Source organism: Schistocerca americana, chromosome 7 (genome assembly GCF_021461395.2).
Source record: "Schistocerca americana isolate TAMUIC-IGC-003095 chromosome 7, iqSchAmer2.1, whole genome shotgun sequence".
Taxonomy (NCBI): Eukaryota; Metazoa; Arthropoda; class Insecta; order Orthoptera; family Acrididae; genus Schistocerca; species Schistocerca americana.
In genome coordinates, this window is record NC_060125.1 from 229962805 (window position 1) to 229984322 (window position 21518).

The 21518-nt window shown below is 42.6% G+C and overlaps 1 protein-coding gene across 1 annotated transcript in view; it reads right to left on the reverse strand.

Moving 5' to 3' along the window:
• LOC124622050 (histone deacetylase 11) overlaps positions 1-20826 on the reverse strand; it is an 83307-nt gene extending 62481 nt beyond the window's left edge. Inside the window, exon 1 of the mRNA XM_047147612.1 lies at positions 20518-20826. Within this exon, the coding sequence (XP_047003568.1) occupies positions 20518-20567 (50 nt within the window). The 5' untranslated portion in view covers positions 20568-20826. The remainder of the gene's footprint in view (positions 1-20517) is intronic.
• Between the last annotated feature and the right edge of the window lie 692 nt (positions 20827-21518).

Here is a 21518-nt window from a genome sequence, read left to right on the forward strand (position 1 = left end):
ATTAATGAGGTAAGATGCCAGAATCTGCAAGGGAATTTTCTATGGGACTAGTCTGGAAAATGACCTGCAGCCAGTCTTACTTTACAATGATGGACTGGGTCCAGTAATTTCAAAGCTGAAGAAGCTGTTGAACCATAACCCTGACAACCATAGTCTAGTGGTGACAAGAACAGGGCCCAGTAAATATGAATTAGAGTTGGGTGATCTGAATCACAAGAGGTGCGGGCAAGAAAATAGAGAGCATTTACCTTTTGCATGCAGCTAGTCTTTAGTTGATGAATGTGGGGCGGCCATGTCAGCTCTTTATCAAAGAGCAGTCCCAAAAATTGAAACTGTGCAACAACATCCAAGTACTGGTTATCCAAGTAGAGTTCTGGTTCAGAATGGACTCTGGTAAGATGACAGGAGTGGGAGTAAGAAAAATGTGATAGTCCCATGCACTGTCGTATGCTTTATTTAGGTAAAAAATGACTGCAATGAGAGGCTGGCTTAGAAAAAGCCTGTCAGATTGAAGTTTCCAGCTAAATCAGATGGTTGATTGTGGATCATTCCTCACAGAAATCACACTGACAGAGAGAGAATGGTCCCGTGATTCCACATCCCAGTATAATCATTGGGCTACCACCCTTTCAAAACAGTTTGCAGAGCATGAGCACTACTTGGAGGTAGCTGTCGATGGACATTGGGTTTTTGCCTGGTTCAAGGATTGGGATAGTGATATTATCTTGCCACTGTGATGGGAAAACATCTTTGAGCAAAATGCAGTTGAAGGCTGTGTAGATGGAATCTACACTCAGATGTTGGGTCACCTGATGATGAATCAAATCAGGACCTGGTGCTGCATCATCTGAGTCTTTTATGCATTTGAACGGTAGAAAGGTAAGACAAGGTTGCCAACACAGTTACAAAATGGGTCACAAGGTGTTCAGCAAGAACCAACACATTGGTAGAAATACTACCACAAAGGAGGACATTTGGAACAGTTTTCACATTGGTAGAAATACTACCACAAAGGAGGACATTTGGAACAGTTTTTGCCCTTTGGTGGCCTAGTAGACTATGGAACTTGGTACACACCTGGAACAAAGAGAGAGTGCTATACATCTCTTCCACAGGAGGAGATAAGCATTCCTACCATAGATTAATCAGCTAGCAAACCTTTGCACCAAACCACTTAAAAGTGATGAGAGTGGTCTGTGAAGTGTGTCAGTTCAATGATCCTGAATAGCTGCTGCAATGTCTTTGACCCTCGATGGGACCAGTCAACAGCAGAGGAGACCTGTAGAAAGGGCGGCGTGATAGTGTTGGATATGTCTCCCACAACTTCATCAATACAATTTGACAGTGGCGACAAAGGTGACAACAGAGGTATATGACTGCCAGTTGGCTCTTCAAAGAGCTCAGTTGGTAATCAATCTGCCTGGAGGTAAATCATTGTTACAAATGGTGGTAATTGGGGTGTTTTGCACTCAACACTGCTATTGCTTTCAATTTGGTGTACAGGAGAATCCATTCACTGAAATCATTGTGACCCAATGTACATACATGTCCACAGTTCCTCTGGGGCCACTACTGTTTTGATACAATGCACAATAACTTCAAAGGTATGGAAATGAGTATCAGTGAAATGTGTTTCTTGAAGACCATAACAGATCAAAGAACACGAGGAAATAAGCTGGTGATGGTTGGTTGGTTAGTTTGGGGTGTAAAGGGAACCAACTACAGGGTCATCAGTCCCTTTTTCCTGATACAAGCAAGGCTAAACGTACAAAAACACCCAACACCACACCTAAAAAGAAAACGAATGGAATGAACAAAAAATGGGAAAAACATACACCACAAGGAAAAGTAGAAGAAGGTATTAAAACCATAGAGCATATGGTTTGGGCTGGCTGATCACAATAACAAAAGAAGATGAGCCAGTCTCTCTGAAACACATTAAAATGTCCACCCCAGAAAGACAAGGCGAGATGAACACATGTACACAAAAGACAACCAACAAGACAAACAAATGCAAAGAAAGTGCGACAGAGTTAAAATGGAGGGAGGGTGGCAATCTCAGAGAGAAGGCTAAATGCCCACCCTTAGATGGTACGATAAAACCCCTGTCACGAATAAAATGTAAAACTAAATCTGCTGTTGAGGCACTGTCGCCCAACACCGAAGGTAGGGCGATGGGAAGGTTAATAGGCAGCCACAGAGTGGCTAAAAGTGGGCAGTCCGGCAAGATGTGGACTACAGTCATATGTGAGCCACAGTGACACCGAGGTGAGTCCTCGCGATGGAGGAGGTACTAATGTATTAGCCACATATAACTGATGCGCAGCTGGCAGAGTACCACAGAGTCCCTGTGAGAGGCACGCATGGAGGTCTTCCACACATTCGTATCTCCTTAACGGCATGCAGTTTGTTGTGCATGTTGAGGTTATGCCATTCCGTCTCCCAAAGCCGAAAAACCTTGTGGCGTAATAATGATTGCAGGTCAGTTACAGGGATGCTGACCCCCAAAAGAGGTTTCCGTGTAGGCCGTTTGGCCAGCCTATCGGCAAGTACATTTCCTTGGATTCCGATGAGGCCTGGGCTCCATACAAACACCACGGAATGACTGGACCATTCCAGGGCATAGATGGACTCCTGGATGGTCGCTACCAAAGGATGGCGGGGGGTAGCACTGGTCGATAGCTTGTAGGCTGCTCAAGGAGTCAGTACAGAGGAGAAACGACTTGCCAGGGCATGAGCAGATGCGCTCAAGAGCACGAGAAATGGCCGCCAGCTCTGCAGTGAAAACACTGCAGCCATCTGGCAAGAAGTGCTGTTCAATATGTCCTCCATGAACATATGCGAAGCCAACGTGACCATCAGTGTAAACCACTTCATGGTTCCGGTACATGTCAAGCATTGAGACAAAGTGACAGCGGAGAGCCGCAGTGTTAACTGAGTCCTTAGGACCATGTGAAAGGTCCAGGCGAAGCTTCGGCCTAGGTGTACACCATGGAGGTGTATGTGAGTGGACCTCGAGTATAGGTGGTAAAGGCAAGGACTCCACTTCAGACAGAAGAGATTGGACGCGAACCGCAACCATAAGCCCTGACCTGGACCTCCCATGCAGGAAATGAATCACTGTGGATGGGAAAAGGAGACTGTAATTTGGATGCTCAGGAGATATACAAATGTGTACAGCGTAACTGGCGAGCAGTTGTGCATGGAGGGACTCCAGCCTCCACCAGGATGCTCATCACCGGACTCGCCCTAAAAGCTCCTGTTGCCAGTCGAATGCCACAGTGGTGCACTGGGTCAAGTAAACGCAATGCTGAGGGCACCACCGAACCATAAACCAGAGTCCCATAATCAAGGTGGGGTTGAACAAGGGCTCTGTAGAGCTGCAGCAGTGTAGAGCGATCTGCATCCCAGTTGGTGTTGCTCAGGCAGCGGAGGGCATTGAGGTGCTGCCAGTACTTCCGCTTCAACTGATGAACATGAGGAAGCCACGTCAATCAGGCATCGAAAACCGTCACTAAGAATCGATATGTCTCCACTACAGTGAGTGGATCATCATTAAGGTAAAGTTCTGGTTCCGGATGAACAGTACATATCTGACAGAAGTGCACGACACACGACTTCAAGGCTGAAAACAGGAAGCAGCAAGGATATGATGTCGCCAGGTTGTGTCATAAGCTTTTCGTAAATCAAAAAAATGGCAACCATGTGTTGGCATCTAGAAAAGACTGTTCACATGGCAAACTCAAAGGAAACTAGATTATCAACGGTAGAGTGACCCTGGTGGAAACCGCCCTAGCATGGAGCCAGTAAGCCTCATGATTCCAGGACCCAACACAACCGCCGACTTACCCTACTTTCTAACAGCTTACAAAGAACGTTGGTGAGGCTGATATGCCGGTAGCTATCCATATCAAGCGGGTTTTTACTGTGTCTGAGCACTGGAATGATGGTGCTCTCCAGCCATTGTGATGGAAAAACACCAATGCACCAGATCCAGTTGAAGATGATGAGGGGATGTCGCTTGTAGTCAAACGAGAGATGTTAAATCATCTGACTGTGGACCCGATCTGGCCCAGGAGCTGTGTTGGGGCAATGTGCAAGGATGCTGTTCTCACTCTGTAAGTGGAGCATTATAGGGTTCACTGTGATGTTCAGTGAACAAGAGGGCTTTGCTTTCCACCCGCTGTTTGAGGGTGCGAAATGCTGGGCGATAATTCTCTGACATGGAGGCTCGAGCAGAGTTCTCAGCAAAGTGTTCAGCAATTGCGTTTGTTGGTAGATAACATGCCATTAAAACATCTGTCATGGTCTGGTACCCACAAACAAGTCTGACCTTCGTCCAGACTTGGGAAGGTGATGTATGGCACGCACTGGTCGAGAAGTACCTCTCCCAACACTCCTGTTTCTTTTTTTTTATAAGTTGGCGAATGCCGGCATGGAGCTGTTTAAAAGCTATTAGGTGTTGTAGGGATGGGTGCCACTTATGTCACTGTAGATCTCGCCAATGTTCTATAATGTCCTCAGCGATTTCTGGCGACCACCAAGGTACTGACCTTCACAAGGGACACCCTAAAGAACAAGGGATCATAGCACAGAGTGTGCTATGACTGGTACGCGTGAAGGTGGCGATAATGTAGCTGCAGCATATGCGGACGTCAACCGAATGGGGTCTTATCATTCAAATTTATGTTTAGCCTCTTGGTAAGTCAACCAGTCCAGGGTCTTGTACTCCATGATTTTTTGCTCCTTTTGGAGTACCGTGCAGTCTGGCGAGCAGTGGAAGTGCTGCTCTCCGCAGTTGATACAAGTGGGAAGAGGCGCACAAGGAGCATCTAGATGCAGTGGACGTCCACAGTCTTGACATGTGGCGTTGGAAGTTCAGCGGGAAGACGTGCCCGAATTTCCAGCACTTAAAGCACTGCATAGTGGGAGGGACGTATGGTTTAACGTCACAGCGATAAACCATCACCTTGAGCTTTTCAGGCAATGACTCACCCTCAAAAGCCAAGATGAAGGCACCAGTAGCAACCCTGTTGTCTTTGGGTCCCCTGTAATTACGCTGCATGAAATGGACACCCCGCCATTCTAGATTGGTGCGGAGCTCGTCATCAGATTGCAAGAGGAGGTTGCGATGGAAAATAATCCACTGGACCATGTTGAGGCTTTTATGGGGAGTGACAGAAACAGGAAAATCACCCAGCCGATCACAAGCGAGTAACATCCGGGATTTGGCTGGGGATGCTGTCTGAATCAAGACTGCACCACTTCTCATCTTGGACAGCACTGTCACTTCCCCAAACTTATCCTGAAGATATTCAAAACTGAGGCTTCATAGGTCGAAATGAGTCCCCATCCATTCTGCTACAAACTAAATACCGAGGTGAACATTGCTCTCTTCTTTCTGTAGCCCTACATTCCTCCCATGGTGTAGTGCGGGACAGAAACGATTTAGGTTCATATCTGTCAGCATTGTACTCTATCTTGCCCTTCTTAGAGACTGCTGGTGCCATACGGTCACCAGCAAGAGATGACGTAGGCTGCTTCATTGTTGGTCGTCTACCCTGATGCCACCCACTCCGATCAGGGACTCTCTCCACGGGCACCATCCGGCCACACCAAAGGCCACCTGGCATGATGGCTGTTGCTGGGAGTCCTGATGCCCCAGGAAGACAGGCATCTACTCCTTGGCATACGTGGGGAGTTTACAGCTCAGGCAACAGCAGCGCGATCCCTGTGTTGTCAGGGGGCTACCACCAAATGGGTATATGACAGCCCCACCACAACGGACTGGCTACCATGCTGGATATTGGGCGCAGAGAAATCCAATGCTGTCATGGGCGCGAAAGACGACAGGAGACAACGGAAGAAGATGACATAACCCAGAAAGTGTCCTCGCCCAAATAGTTGAATTGCAGGTGGAGAAGTAAAGCCACGACAAGATGTTCAAGAGATCAAATCTAAGGGTACAATTGTTAACTCATGCACCATGTAAGGCTTCCTTCCCCATATGGCCTGCACTTCTGTAGAGTGGCAGGTCAAACCATAAAATGGGACCTGAACCTACAGGGCCAAAAAGTGTGAGAGTTCTTTTAGTTGCTTCTTATGACAGGCAGGGATACCTCGAGCCTATTCTAACTTCTTGACCCGCAGGGGGAGGGTTTGCAGATGACACTGTAATTCTGTCAGAGACAGCAAAGGACTTGGAAGAGGAGTTGAAAGGAATGGACAATGTCTTGAAAGGATGATATAAGATGAACATGAAACTTCCTGGCAGATTAAAACTGTGTGCCCGACCGAGACTCGAACTCGAGTCTCGGTCGGGCACACAGTTTTAATCTGCCAGGAAGTTTCATATCAGTGCACTTTCCGCTGCAGAGTGAAAATCTCATTCAAGATGAACATCATTGGAAGTAAAACAAGGATAATGGAATGCAGTCGAATTAATTCAGGTAATGCTAAGGAAATTAGATTACGAAATGAGCCACTTAAAGTAGAATATGAGTTTTGTTATTTGGGCAGTAAAATAACTGGTGATGGCCAAAGTAAGACGATATAAAATGTAGACAGGCGACAGCAAGAAAACATTTCTGAAGAAAAAAAATTTGTTAACATCAACTACAGATGTAAGTTTTAGGAAGTTGAGACGAAGCAAGCTGGGGTACTTTTACTTCCCCTCTTGTTTTGCCATCTGTCTCCTTACATTCGTTTTTGTCATTATAACTGATTACTATTAACATACACGAGTATAATCTGCATTTCCATAAAAGAGAAGGGTTGGTGCTCAGTTTCAAAGAATATAACGCCAGAACTAATATTGTGCTTAGGTTTATGTATGTAATTGCTTTCCTAATTTATTTTGACTACTCCTAGTTAGTATTTTTTGTTATAGGGTGAAATCAGTAATTGCTTTGTAACTTAAATGCTATTGTTGATATATAAACAAATATAAATTCCGTATTAATTATAAACATTTGGGAGATGAACTAACAGTATCGTTAAAGGAAGGGGCTGTGAACAGTGGAAGTGAAAGACTGTGAAACGCAATTGTGCAGCTGTTGGCTACATCATTTACAGTAGACAGTAGTTGTACTTCCACAACCCACTTTTCAGCCAGTGTAGCAGCTAGTACGTTGACACTGAGGACAAAAAACGAACGGACAAATTAGGCGAGCGTTGTCACAAAGTTTTCTGAAAGTATCTGTCTGGAATGTAGCCACATATGGAAGTGAAACATGGACAATAACGAGTTTAGATAAAAAGAGAATAGAAGCTTTCGAAATGTGGTGCTACAAGAGAATGTTGAAGATTAGATGGGTAGATGACTTGACTAATGAGGAGTTACAGAAGAGAATTGAGGAGACAAGAAATTCATGGCACAACTTGACCAATAATAATAATAATAATAATAAACCCCGTGTTGGTCCCGGAAAAGAATAGGCCTCCGGTATGTTCTGCCAGTCGTAAAAGGCGACGAAAAGAACAAACCACTAATAGGGCCAACCCCCCTTTTAGTGTGATTAGTTGGTTCAGGACAGAACTAAAGAAGCCTCAGACAAGCGCCGTCATGGTCGTGGACGACGTTTGAACCCTATGCCCGCCCACAATGGTAACGACACTGCTAGCCAACTGGAAAATGATTTAAATCCAAATAGGGGTGTTTTGCAGGATATGCTTCCTGCAACCACCCTAGAAGGAAAACAAAGACAGAGGATGAGATGGTCAGATGAAGTTAATCGACACCTCATGTTCTGTTATTACCAAGCAACAAACCTAGGAACCAACACAACTGGATACAGATCACAAGTATACACAACATTTATTACCAGATACCCAGAATTAAAATTTTTAACAGAACAACGACTAGCTGATCAGATCCGTGTAATAATCAAAAATAACAAGATACCCCAGTCAGAATTAGAAAACATCAAACAACAAATACTGGAACAAAATAATGTGCAATCAGAAGAAGAAGAAGAAAATACAGTAATGGACTCAAACATCCCACAGCAAACAAACGAAGAACAACACGCATCAATTAAACAATCAGAGGAAAACAAAATCTTAAGACAGCCACCAGAACAAGCACAAATAGAACTCAAAGTAACACACATGTTAGATATAGAAGAAAAATTTCAGCTGACATATATAGAATACAAAGACAGAAATACAGACTTCAGACCATTCTTGCATAGACCGCCAAATAACCCACAAGTCGAAACAACAATAAAAACTATCAACACAATCATACACAACAAAATAAATGAAAACACAACTATGGAGGAGTTACAACTACTGGTTTATATAGGAGCACTCACTACACTAAATATACACACTAGGCAGAGATCAGAACCAACCAACACACAGAAAAAACCCACAAAACCAGCATGGCAACACAGGCTACAGATCAGAATAGAAAAACTGAGAAAAGACATCGGCCAGAACACAATTTATAAGAAATGAAATGTCAGAAAAAAAAAAAACGAAAAAGGTAAAATCTCACAACAAGAAGTGATAGAGCAATTAGATGAAAAGAAGCAGAAATTACAAGCTTTGACCAAACGACTTAGAAGATACAAAAAAGTGAAAATAGAAGAAAACAAAACCAAACATTCAACACAAACCAAAAGAAATTTTACCAGACAATAGATAACACACACATTAAAATAGACAATCCACCAAACATAGCAGACATGGAACACTTCTGAAGCAACATATGGTCAAACCCGGTACAACATAACAGGCATGCACGGTGGATACAAGCAGAAACAGATACATACAAGACGATACCACAAATGCCTGAAGTGATAATTTTGCAACATGAAGTCACCCAAGCAATTAATTCTACTCACAATTGGAAAGCCCCTGGAAAAGTTAAAATAGCAAATTTCTGGCTAAAGAAGTTCACCTCAACACATTCACATCTAACTAAATTATTTAACAATATAATGGAAAGAAACATTCCACGTGGGAAAAATTATATATAAAAACAAAGATGAGGTGACTTACCGAACAAAAGCGCTGGCAGGTCGATAGACACACAAACAAACACAAACATACACACAAAATTCAAGCTTTCGCAACAAACTGTTGCCTCATCAGGAAAGAGGGAAGGAGAGGGGAAGACGAAAGGAAGTGGGTTTTAAGGGAGAGGGTAAGGAGTCATTCCAATCCCGGGAGCGGAAAGACTTACCTTAGGGGGAAAAAAGGACAGGTATACACTCGCACACACGCACATATCCATCCACACATACAGACACAAGCAGACATATTTAAAGACAAAGAGTTTGGGCAGAGATGTCAGTCGAGGTAGAAGTGTAGAGGCAAAGAAGTTGTTGAAAGACAGGTGAGGTATGAGTGGCGGCAACTTGAAATTAGCGGAGATTGAGGCCTGGCGGATGACGAGAAGAGAGGATATACTGAAGGGCAAGTTCCCATCTCCGGAGTTCGGATAGGTTGGTGTTGGTGGGAAGTATCCAGATAACCCGGACGGTGTAACACTGTGCCAAGATGTGCTGGCTGTGCATCAAGGCATGTTTAGCCACAGGGTGATCCTCATTACCAACAAACACTGTCTGCCTGTGTCCATTCATGCGAATGGACAGTTTGTTGCTGGTCATTCCCACATAGAATGCATCACAGTGTAGGCAGGTCAGTTGGTAAATCACGTGGGTGCTTTCACACGTGGCTCTGCCTCTGATCGTGTACACCTTCCGGGTTACAGGAAGCCTTCTTGGTTACCCAAGTCTGCCAACCCAAAGTTTGGTACAGATTTATTGATGACATCTTCATGATCTGGACTCACAGTGAAGAAGAACTCCAGAATTTCCTCTCCAACCTCAACTCCTTTTGTTCCATCAGTTTCACCTGGTCCTACTCCAAATCCCATGCTACTTTCCTTGACGTTGACCTCCACCTGTCCAATGGCCAACTTCACACGTCCGTCCACATCAAACCCACCAACAAGCAACAGTACCTCCATTATGACAGCTGCCACCCATTCCACATCAAACGGTCCCTTCCCTACAGCCTAGGTCTTCGTGGCAAACGAATCTGCTCCAGTCCGGAATCCCTGAATCATTACACCAACAACCTGAAAACAGCTTTCGCATCCCGCAACTACCCTCCCGACCTGGTACAAAAGCAAATAACCAGAGCCACTTCCTCGTCCCCTCAAACCCAGAATCCCCCACAGAAGAACCACAAAAGTGCCCCACTTGTGACAGGATACTTTCCAGGACTGGACCAGACTCTGAATGTGGCTCTCCAGCAGGGATACGACTTCCTCAAATCATGCCCTGAAATGAGATCCATCCTTCATGAAATCCTCCCCACTCCGCCAAGAGTGTCTTTCCGCCGTCCACCTAACCTTCGTAACCTGTTAGTTCATCCCTACGAAATCCCCAAACCACCTTCCCTACCCTCTGGCTCCTATCCTTGTAACCGCCCCCGATGCAAAACCTGTCCCATGCACCCTCCCACCACCACCTACTCCAGTCCTGTAACCCGGAAGGTGTACACGATCAGAGGCAGAGCCACGTGTGAAAGCACCCACGTGATTTACCAACTGACCTGCCTACACTGTGATGCATTCTATGTGGGAATGACCAGCAACAAACTGTCCATTCGCATGAATGGACACAGGCAGACAGTGTTTGTTGGTAATGAGGATCACCCTGTGGCTAAACATGCCTTGGTGCACAGCCAGCACATCTTGGCACAGTGTTACACCGTCCGGGTTATCTGGATACTTCCCACCAACACCAACCTATCCGAACTCCGGAGATGGGAACTTGCCCTTCAGTATATCCTCTCTTCTCGTCATCCGCCAGGCCTCAATCTCCGCTAATTTCAAGTTGCCGCCACTCATACCTCACCTGTCTTTCAACAACTTCTTTGCCTCTACACTTCTACCTCGACTGACATCTCTGCCCAAACTCTTTGTCTTTAAATATGTCTGCTTGTGTCTGTATGTGTGGATGGATATGTGCGTGTGTGCGAGTGTATACCTGTCCTTTTTTCCCCCTAAGGTAAGTCTTTCCGCTCCCGGGATTGGAATGACTCCTTACCCTCTCCCTTAAAACCCACTTCCTTTCGTCTTCCCCTCTCCTTCCCTCTTTCCTGATGAGGCAACAGTTTGTTGCGAAAGCTTGAATTTTGTGTGTATGTTTGTGTTTGTTTGTGTGTCTATCGACCTGCCAGCGCTTTTGTTCGGTAAGTCACCTCATCTTTGTTTTTATAAATTATTTAACAGTTACACTGCAGACCCATACACATTCCCTGATACACTTACACATGGAATAACTTATCTGAAACCTAAAGATCAAGCAGACACAGCAAACCCAGCAAAATATCGCCCCATAACATGCCTACCAACAATATACAAAATATTAACTTCAGTCATTACACAGAAATTAATGACACATACAACACAGAACAAAATTATAAATGAAGAACAAAAAGACTGTTGCACAGGAGCAGGAGGATGTAAAGAGCAGAGGTGACATATCAAGCTAACACTAAACAAAGGTCGCTACACTACGCATACATTGATTACCAAAAAGCTTTTGATAGTGTACCCCACTCACGGTTACTACAAATATTGGAAATATACAAAGTAGATCCTAAATTGATACAGTTCCTAAACATAGTAATGAAAAATTGGAAAACCACACTTAATATCCAAACAAATTCAAATAATACCACATCACAGCCAATACAGATTAAGCGTGGAATATACCAAGGAGACTCATTAAGCCCTTTCTGGTTCTGCCTTGCTCTGAACCCACTATCCAACATGCTAAATAATACAAATTATGGATACAATATTACTGGAACATACCCACACAAAATCACACATTTGCTATACATGGATGAGCAAAAACTACTGGCAGCAACAAATCAACAACTCAACCAATTACTAAAGATAACAGAAGTATTCAGCAATGATATAAATATGGCTTTTGGAACAGACAAATGTAAGAAAAATAGCATAGTCAAGGGAAAACACACTAAACCGGAAGATTACATATTGGATAACCACAGCGACTGCATAGAAGCAATGGAAAAAACAGATTCCTATAAATATCTAGGATACAGACAAAAAATAGGAATAGATAATACAAATATTAATGAAGAACTAAAAGAAAAATATAGACAAAGACTAACAAAAATACTGAAAACAGAATTGACAGCAAGAAACAAGACAAAAGCTATAAATACTTACGCTATACCAATATTGACCTACTCATTTGGAGTAGTGAAATGGAGTAACACAGACCTAGAAGCACTCAATACACTTACACGATCACAATGCCACAAATACAGAATACATCACATACATTCAGCAACTAAAAGATTCACATTAAGCAGAAAGGGAGGAGGAAAGGGATTTATCGACATAAAAAACCTACATTATGAACAGGTAGACAATTTAAGAAAATTCTTTCTAGAACGAGCAGAAACTAGCAAAATACACAAAGCAATCACTCATATAAATACATAGGCTACATCACTGCAATTTCATAACCACTTCCACAACCCTTTAGATCACATAACATCAACAGATACGAAGAAAGTAAATTGGAAAAAGGAAAGACTACATGGCAAGCACCCGTATCATCTAACACAGCCACACATCGATCAAGACGCATCCAACACGTAGCTAAGAAAAGGCAATATATACAGTGAGACAGAAGGATTCATGATTGCAATACAGGATCAAACAATAAACACCAGATATTACAGCAAGCATATTATTAAAGATCCCAATACCACAACAGATAAATGCAGACTTTGCAAACAACAAATAGAAACAGTAGATCACATCACAAGCGGGTGTACAATACTAGCAAATACAGAATACCCCAGAAGACATGACAATGTAGCAAAAATAATACATCAACAGCTTGCCTTACAACATAAACTTATAAAACAACACGTTCCCACATACAAGTATGCACAACAAAATGTACTGGAGAACGATGAATACAAATTATACTGGAACAGAACCATTATAACAGATAGAACAACACCACATAACAAACCTGACATCATACTCACCAATAAAAAGAAGAAATTAACACAACTAATCGAAATATGCATACCCAATACAACAAATATACAAAAGAAAACAGGAGGAAAAATTGAAAAATACATCCAACTGTCTGAGGAAGTCAAGGACATGTGGCATCAGGATAAAGTTGACATTATACCAATTATATTATCAACTACAGGAGTCATACCACACAATATCCACCAGTACATCAATGCAATACAGCTACATCCAAACTTATATATACAGCTACAGAAATCCGCAATTATTGATACATGTTCAATTACCCGAAAAGTTCATAAATGCAATATAACATACACCGTACAGTTAAAAGGAAGTCACGCTTGATCAAGGTCCGCATCACTTTCCATTTTTGACCAGACATAACGTCTGAGAAAAGAAAGAAAGAATAATAATAATAATAATAGTGGCAGATATAGAAAGAATTTTTAGGTATACAAGATACGTTTTCTGATATAGTGAGTTCTGGGGATAGGAAATTTAAGGAGAGTGCATCACCTAAGAATACTGGGAAATGATGAAGTTCTGGTTGAAAAAAAGGATGTACACTCCTGGAAATTGAAATAAGAACACCGTGAATTCATTGTCCCAGGAAGGGGAAACTTTATTGACACATTCCTGGGGTCAGATACATCACATGATCACACTGACAGAACCACAGGCACATAGACACAGGCAACACAGCATGCACAATGTCGGCACTAGTACAGTGTATATCCACCTTTCGCAGCAATGCAGGCTGCTATTCTCCCATGGAGACGATCGTAGAGATGCTAGATGTAGTCCTGTGGAACGGCTTGCCATGCCATTTCCACCTGGCGCCTCAGTTGGACCAGCGTTCGTGCTGGACGTGCAGACCGGGTGAGACGACGCTTCATCCAGTCCCAAACATGCTCAATGGGGGACAGATCAGGAGATCTTGCTGGCCAGGGTAGTTGACTTACACCTTCTAGAGCACGTTGGGTGGCACGGGATACATGCGGACGTGCATTGTCCTGTTGGAACAGCAAGTTCCCTTGCCGGTCTAGGAATGGTAGAACGATGGGTTCGATGACGGTTTGGATGTACCGTGCACTATTCAGTGTCCCCTCGACGATCACCAGTGGTGTACGGCCAGTGTAGGAGATCGCTCCCCACACCATGATGCCGGGTGTTGGCCCTGTGTGCCTCGGTCGTATGCAGTCCTGATTGTGGCGCTCACCTGCACGGCGCCAAACACGAATACGACCATCATTGGCACCAAGGCAGAAGCGACTCTCATCGCTGAAGACGACACGTCTCCATTCGTCCCTCCATTCACGCCTGTCGCGACACCACTGGAGGCGGGCTGCACGATGTTGGGGCGTGAGCGGAAGACGGCCTAACGGTGTGCGGGACCGTAGCCCAGCTTCATGGAGACGGTTGCGAATGGTCTTCGCCGATACCCCAGGCGCAACAGTGTCCCTAATTTGCTGGGAAGTGGCGGTGCGGTCCCCTACGGCACTGCGTAGGATCCTACGGTCTTGGCGTGCATCCGTGCGTCGCTGCGGTCCGGTCCCAGGTCGACGGGCACGTGCACCTTCCGCCGACCACTGGCGACAACATCGATGTACTGTGGAGACCTCACGCCCCACGTGTTGAGTAATTCGGCGGTACGTCCACCCGGCCTCCCGCATGCCCACTATACGCCCTCACTCAAAGTCTGTCAACTGCACATACGGTTCACGTCCACGCTGTCGCGGCATGCTACCAGTGTTAAAGACTGCGATGGAGCTCCGTATGCCACGGCAAACTGGCTGACACTGACGGCGGCGGTGCACAAATGCTGCGCAGCTAGCGCCATTCGACGGCCAACACCGCGGTTCCTGGTGTGTCCGCTGTGCCGTGCGTGTGATCATTGCTTGTACAGCCCTCTCGCAGTGTCCGGAGCAAGTATGGTGGGTCTGACACACCGGTGTCAATGTGTTCTTTTTTCCATTTCCAGGAGTGTACAAGGGGAACGAGTGTGTACAAGGACAATGGTAATCCTCAATGTTGCTTTGGTAGATATGTCATTATATATCTTCTGAAGCTGGAGATGTTATTCAGTTCTCTAATATAATGTGGGAGGTTACTCCAGAATCAGGTTCTTGATGCTGAGAAGGACTGCAAGAAAGTGGCTGAATTGAGTGATGGAGTGGGACAGAAAGGATTTTACTTTGATGGGAATGGGTGTTTCTATCATGTTTTTCAGACAGGAGTGTTAAGACTGACGAGAGATAGGAGGAACAGCGTCTGTTGGTAAGAAAGACAAGAACATGGAGGGTGTGGAAATCTCTGTGCTTGTTCGCAACCAAGATAACTGTGCATATGATGGTGAAACATGATCAAAGAGTTGAGCATCAAAGATATAAGAAACACGGGCATTCATAACCCGTTCCAGATACGGTGAGCTTTCCTGAGAAAGGCACTGGAGGATAACATCACTGTAATCAATAATTGGATGTATAAGTGTTTGTATAAGTTTCTTCTTCAGGTCAAGATGGGAGAGCTTTTTATACTTTTGTAGAGCTTGGAGAGATGCGTATGCCTTCTTGCACACTGCAGTGCTCAGTCCAATTTAGATTTTCATCTGTTATTACTCCTAGATCCTCTGCTGATGAAGAGACGTTGATACTTGTCCCATTTAGGGTTAAAGATGATATTCTGGGCTAATCAGTATGGTTAGCGTTTTGGATGGGTTGAGCTTCAACCCTATATCCTGCACCCACTTTGATACCGCACATAGGATGAGGTTCCCGATAGCTGTCCTCAGGTTTATTGGTTTTGAACTTAGATAGAACCAAATGTCAGCTGCCTTTGTGTGGTATTTGCAGCAGGGCAAAACTGATCGTGACTCATTTACATACAATGAGAAGAATATAGGACTTAATACTAAACCCCAAAGACACTGAAATTACCTGCCTCTTTTGTGACTTTATGGTGCTGGACATGACATATTGCCGGGAAGATGTCGGGCATGAATCAAACCATTGCAATGCTCTTGGTGAGAAATTTAGGCTGCTAAGTTTGGCAAGTAAAATGCAAAGGGTTTGCTGAAGTCTAAGAAGAAAATGATAGTTGTCTCTTGCGCATACATGGCAAGCTTCAGGTCATCTGTTATCATTATTAGCTTTATTAAGGCAATGATGTGCAAAGATGTTTATGGAAACCTAGCTGGTATTCATCTAGTAGATTGTTTGTGATTAGGTGGTTTGTTAGTTGATTGGACTATGTATTATAAGACCTTGGACAGAGCAGAAAGAATGCAAATATGTCAGTATGCAGAGGGTGCTGTGTCAATGTCCTTTTCAGGCAGTGACTTAACTAGTCATTGCTTCCAGGTCTCTGGGAAAACACTTGTGGTTAAGGAGTGATTGAAGATACAATTATAGTGGGCCACTAATAAGCTTCATCATTTGCACTGTGATGCTGGTCCGATATGCATGATGGTTTTTTCCCAGGGATTTGAAGTAACATGCTTTAGACTGAATTTTTTTTATGGCTACAGGTAGTTATCCCCATGAAGTAATCAATGGGTTTCTGTTTCATTTGTGGTTGTAGGTGATGTATGCAGTTGTTTAGTTCTCCAGATGGGATAATGGGATCATCTGAGCTTTTACTTTGCTTACACCAAGACCACACAGCGGTCTCTATAGGATAGCCAGTCTGTTTCTGTTGTCAATTAATGTATGGGCATCCCTGAGTTTTGCATTTCTCACAGCTTGACTGACTCTGGTCCATTTCTGCTTGTAAACGGTATGATTTTCAGGTACGGGGTGTAGTTTGTAAGCACATTGTGCAGTGTTTCTGATTATTCATGATCTGTTTTAGTTCTTCAGTTAGCCAAGCCTCAGGTTTCCTTCTTCAATTTTTGGTCTTTAGTAGAGTATATTTGTCATATAGTTGAATAAGTCTGTTAGTAAATCCATGAAGTTTATCATTTATGTGCGAGATGGGAATAGATAATGGCCCCCCCCCCCCCCGAACTATTTCTTGCACCTCAGTTGCAATTCAGATAAATTAATGTGTTTGAAGTCTCGGTGTTTAGCCAGTCACAGTTTCTTTCTGGGAGATTCTAGTGAGTACATCATGGATATTATGTAAGGGGTGGATGTGTTAGGTGCAGATATTCGAGAGGTACAAATTACTCTGTCTGTCTTTGCATATGTCTATGCCAAGTGTTAGGGTAGTCACTAATTTTACCTGCAGCTGGTTCTGACCCCAGGTCCTGTCAAGCTGTCTCATTACTTATGATTTCTGCTCCTGATATACATTCATTTCTGCTCTTTGATATTTTACCTGAAGTAATTTTTATACACAATGCTCATTTCTTGTTTTGATATATATATGTGGGTGATGCCACAATCTAGCTAGTTTTACAGCCAGATCAATCTGACTGATCACTGTACCATTTAACTATATGATTCAGGTGGCCATACGCTTAACTGTTAGTCCCATGAAAATATATGTAATCCTTGGGAATGATGATTCACACAATCAGGTATGTTGGCTAAAACCAATACAAAGGTGACATTTTGTCATTTAAAATTTACATTATGTGGCTAATGAATGTCCAACTATCAGTTCTGATAGAAAGTCATTTTGAAATCCAAATGAATTTTACAGTCAGCACAAACCAAGCTGACACTTGGCGCATTGGCTGACGGGAGTGACCGCAAAGGCATTTCCCATTTTCAGTTACTACCATCAGCCACTGCACTGAGTAGCAACTTAGTATACATGAGCAGTATCTCATTGTGATGGAGGTTAAGAATGTTTTTAAATATAAATTTTTCAGATGTTATTTCAAATGTAACTTGCTTAAAAAATAGTCTAATAGCAGCAGAACAGTATACACAGATAGTGAGATGTTGCCAAATGAAGATGGCAACTAGAGACTAAAGCCATGTGACACAAAGTGGGACAACTCCCTTTAGGCTTTATAGTGATACTCACAATGCCTCTACAGCTCTGCCAAAGCCACTGTTGAATCATTTTTGCTACAGTAATCCTGAAACTTCATTCAACACTACAAGACTGATGCTTAGGTACCCTTGCTGATGTTATAGGTATTGCCACCATTCCTCTAAGATTGGTTAACAGTATGCAATGGATTACTGAAACCATCCATGTGGACTCACTGCAGTGTAGCTGTGTAACAGCTATTAAATGAAAACATGTTTGGGATGGAATAAAGTTGTTCACCGGACCTGTACCAGTCTTCCAGTTCCACATACACCAGAAAACCGATCATAAGGGCTTAACAATTTATGAGTTCATTACACAACGATGGATCCATCTATTCATGTGTCTACTGTCGTTCCAGCAGTAAATGCTTAAAAAACAGCTACAGACACAACAGAAGCAACAATGAATACAGAAATGACAATACCAGCAAGTTTAATATCAGATATAGCAAATGCACCAACAGAGCAGCTGTGTAAACTCCTACACAATCAGTTTCCAAAGCCTGCAGAGAAACTGCAGCTTCTGAAACTCACACATCAACTTTGCAAGTGTGTTACCTCCATTTCCTGATTTTTGTTAATTCAGAGCAATATTCATGTCCATCAGTTGTAACAGTTTCAAACTTGTCAGGCATACAACTAACAATAAAAAGCCTGTACCTTATCACTGTAGGCTCAGATGATTCCACTTTTTTATAGACACTTTAATCCATAATTCTAAGTTTATAAGCTGCAAAGTTACATTTGGACCCTCCTCCCCCCATGCATTTTTCAGTATGGGATGGACATAAAAATTATGGTTCACGACCGGTCAATTTGTTAACACGTCCAGATATTCTCCTTTCACATTTGTTGGCTTTGTGAAGTCACAATGAAACTGTCACCTGCCAACCTAACCTAGACTTTGGGCTGTGCTACAGATCAGTCACAACCACCAAGATCATCACTGTAGACATAAGGGAATGACAATATGGCAAATAAGGAGATGGAACCTTAGTTAGGTGTTCATTCATCAATATGTTATTAGCTACATGTGCTAATTAATTCACACACAGAAGCAAAGAACTACAGACAATGTTTGACAAGGATTTATATGCTGTACACATGCTTATTTTTACACACGTACTTCTGAAAAAGTTGGTAAATAATATCAAAACTAATGTTACATTATTCTATCATATCTCATCACTTGACACTGCATGCAACGAAAATACAAACAAGACTTTTGGCTGTCATTAAGGTGATGACAATAATACTACCTTTCTATCACATACTTTGTGCTAAAAAAATGGGGGTTTTCTACAACCAATAGGAAAAATTTCTCAAAAACCTTTCATTTTATATCATAGTATGAGGTCTACATGCCAAATAATATGCTTTTGTGCCTTTAGAAAACAAGAAGTCCTTAAACTTGTAATGGTATTACATCATACTTAAACAGTAGCCAAGGCTAGAAAAATCTATCTTCACTTTTAAACACCACCACTTATACACCAAATAGAATCATCAAGAAACTGACAACTTTCAGTGGGCAATCAACCAAAAACGGGGAGGATGTGGTGTGTGGGTATTTGCACAAACAAAGGAAGCCAAACAATAGTTAATGTACCTTCAATTAGTGACATATCACAACTTAAGAACTTAAAAATATGGAAAATGAAATTGGCAGCGTCCTTTACACAGGAACTGTTCTGGAATTCTCTATTAACTGCTTCAAGGCCACCAAAATACCCTCAATCTGGAAGACCAGAAGGAGACTTGGGCCTTGTTCCCACCACATGAGAGAGAGTACTACATCATGTCAACAGCATCACCTTAATTAGCACAGCTGTACATAGCCTGCATTATTCCATCGTGTGACACGGTATATCTGTATGGTACATGGAGAATAACTTGCCATCATTCCAAACAAGACAGCTGGAATTATCATACAATGCCCACTACTAAAGACAAAACTGGTGCAGAAAACAGCTTTCACAGAAAGACTGCTGTACAGAATTTCACAGTGATCCTTCAAACTTGACGAACTATCAACAAACGTGTTATGTATGAATATAGCAAATAAACTAAAGAAATGCAAGGGGGTCTATTACTGAAGTTTTACCAGTGAAGCCAATGAGTATGTTATGACAATTTTTTTTTAGATGTAACTGCAATCTGTTGTTAAATCGAGAAACCGATTTTCTCACTGTGGTCTGATTAAAAGTCTTCAATTTGTTTAAAGGCGTTAATAACGACTACATACCCACGCAAAAGCTCTATATTCCAATGAGGGTCCCGATAATAGGAAACAGAGGTAAAGTTAAAAATACCTGTGATTGTACATTAGTCCAATTGATCATATCTGACGGGCTATATTCTAATATCAGTAGTTCCATTGCATGTATCCCCCTACATTGTAGCGCGGTACATGGTATCAGTACAACATAACAAGTATTGCTTGCATGTATTTTAAAAATTATCTGCAATATACATCACCTATCTTCAACATGTCTCCTCTTAGGCTTGATAAAATCCTTCCCCATCATTTATGACTCAACAATAAATGTATATGCTTCATAGAATAGAATCTGCATTCGGGATCATCTCGAAAATTAGAAACAACAGTTTCCAAATGAAAGATAATGTCACTTTCTGGTTGGAATTCCATTTCATTTATTAGCATCGTATATACAATTTACTGACATGATTCTCGCAAAAGAACAATACAAAACCGCTTTCACCAGCAGATCCATCTAGCAAAACACTCAATCCCGATCCATATCTCATGAAAATAAACACATATCACATGGCCAAAGTCAATTAACTGAAAGAGAACTGTATCTGCATCATACGCTGTAAAAGTGAAATGCTTTAGACACTTATTGTTGGTGCCAATTGACTGTCACCACTCTACCATCATTTCAGTAAACTCAGTTTGTATATACTGTGCGTTATTGAAGGTTTTAACTGTGTCACTTATAACATACAACCAGGTATTTTACTAATTTATGGTTCATAATGTGTCTTATGGTCGATCTGAAAAATGAGACTAGCTCACTAGTTAGTCCAAATCTGACGCAACCAGTTGCGTAAATGATGGCGAGGAAGCCTACTCATTGTGGTGGTGAGCCATGCTAATCCCCGCCCCCGTATTGTGGGGATGCTCAAAACTAATTTTAATGATTTACTGAAAAATGTATTCTTATAGGTCTATTCATTTATCCATGGAAACATTTTAAGGAGAAGCGAACAGAAGCGTGCAAGTAAGCATGTCGTACCCTTTCTTGTTTAATGTGAACTACCAGCATTGCACACAGCGCACAGATTCAGTTCCACTTTTTACACTAACAATGGACGGTACGCCAGTGAGTGCTCTGGAAGCCGTTTCCTTCAATTTGTATTAACAACAATAGGCTCTGCTACCAACAATCCCTTAAGTTTTTTTGTTTATTGTGAAGGACAGTGTTTTAGTACAAGGAGAGTGCTGATTGATAATA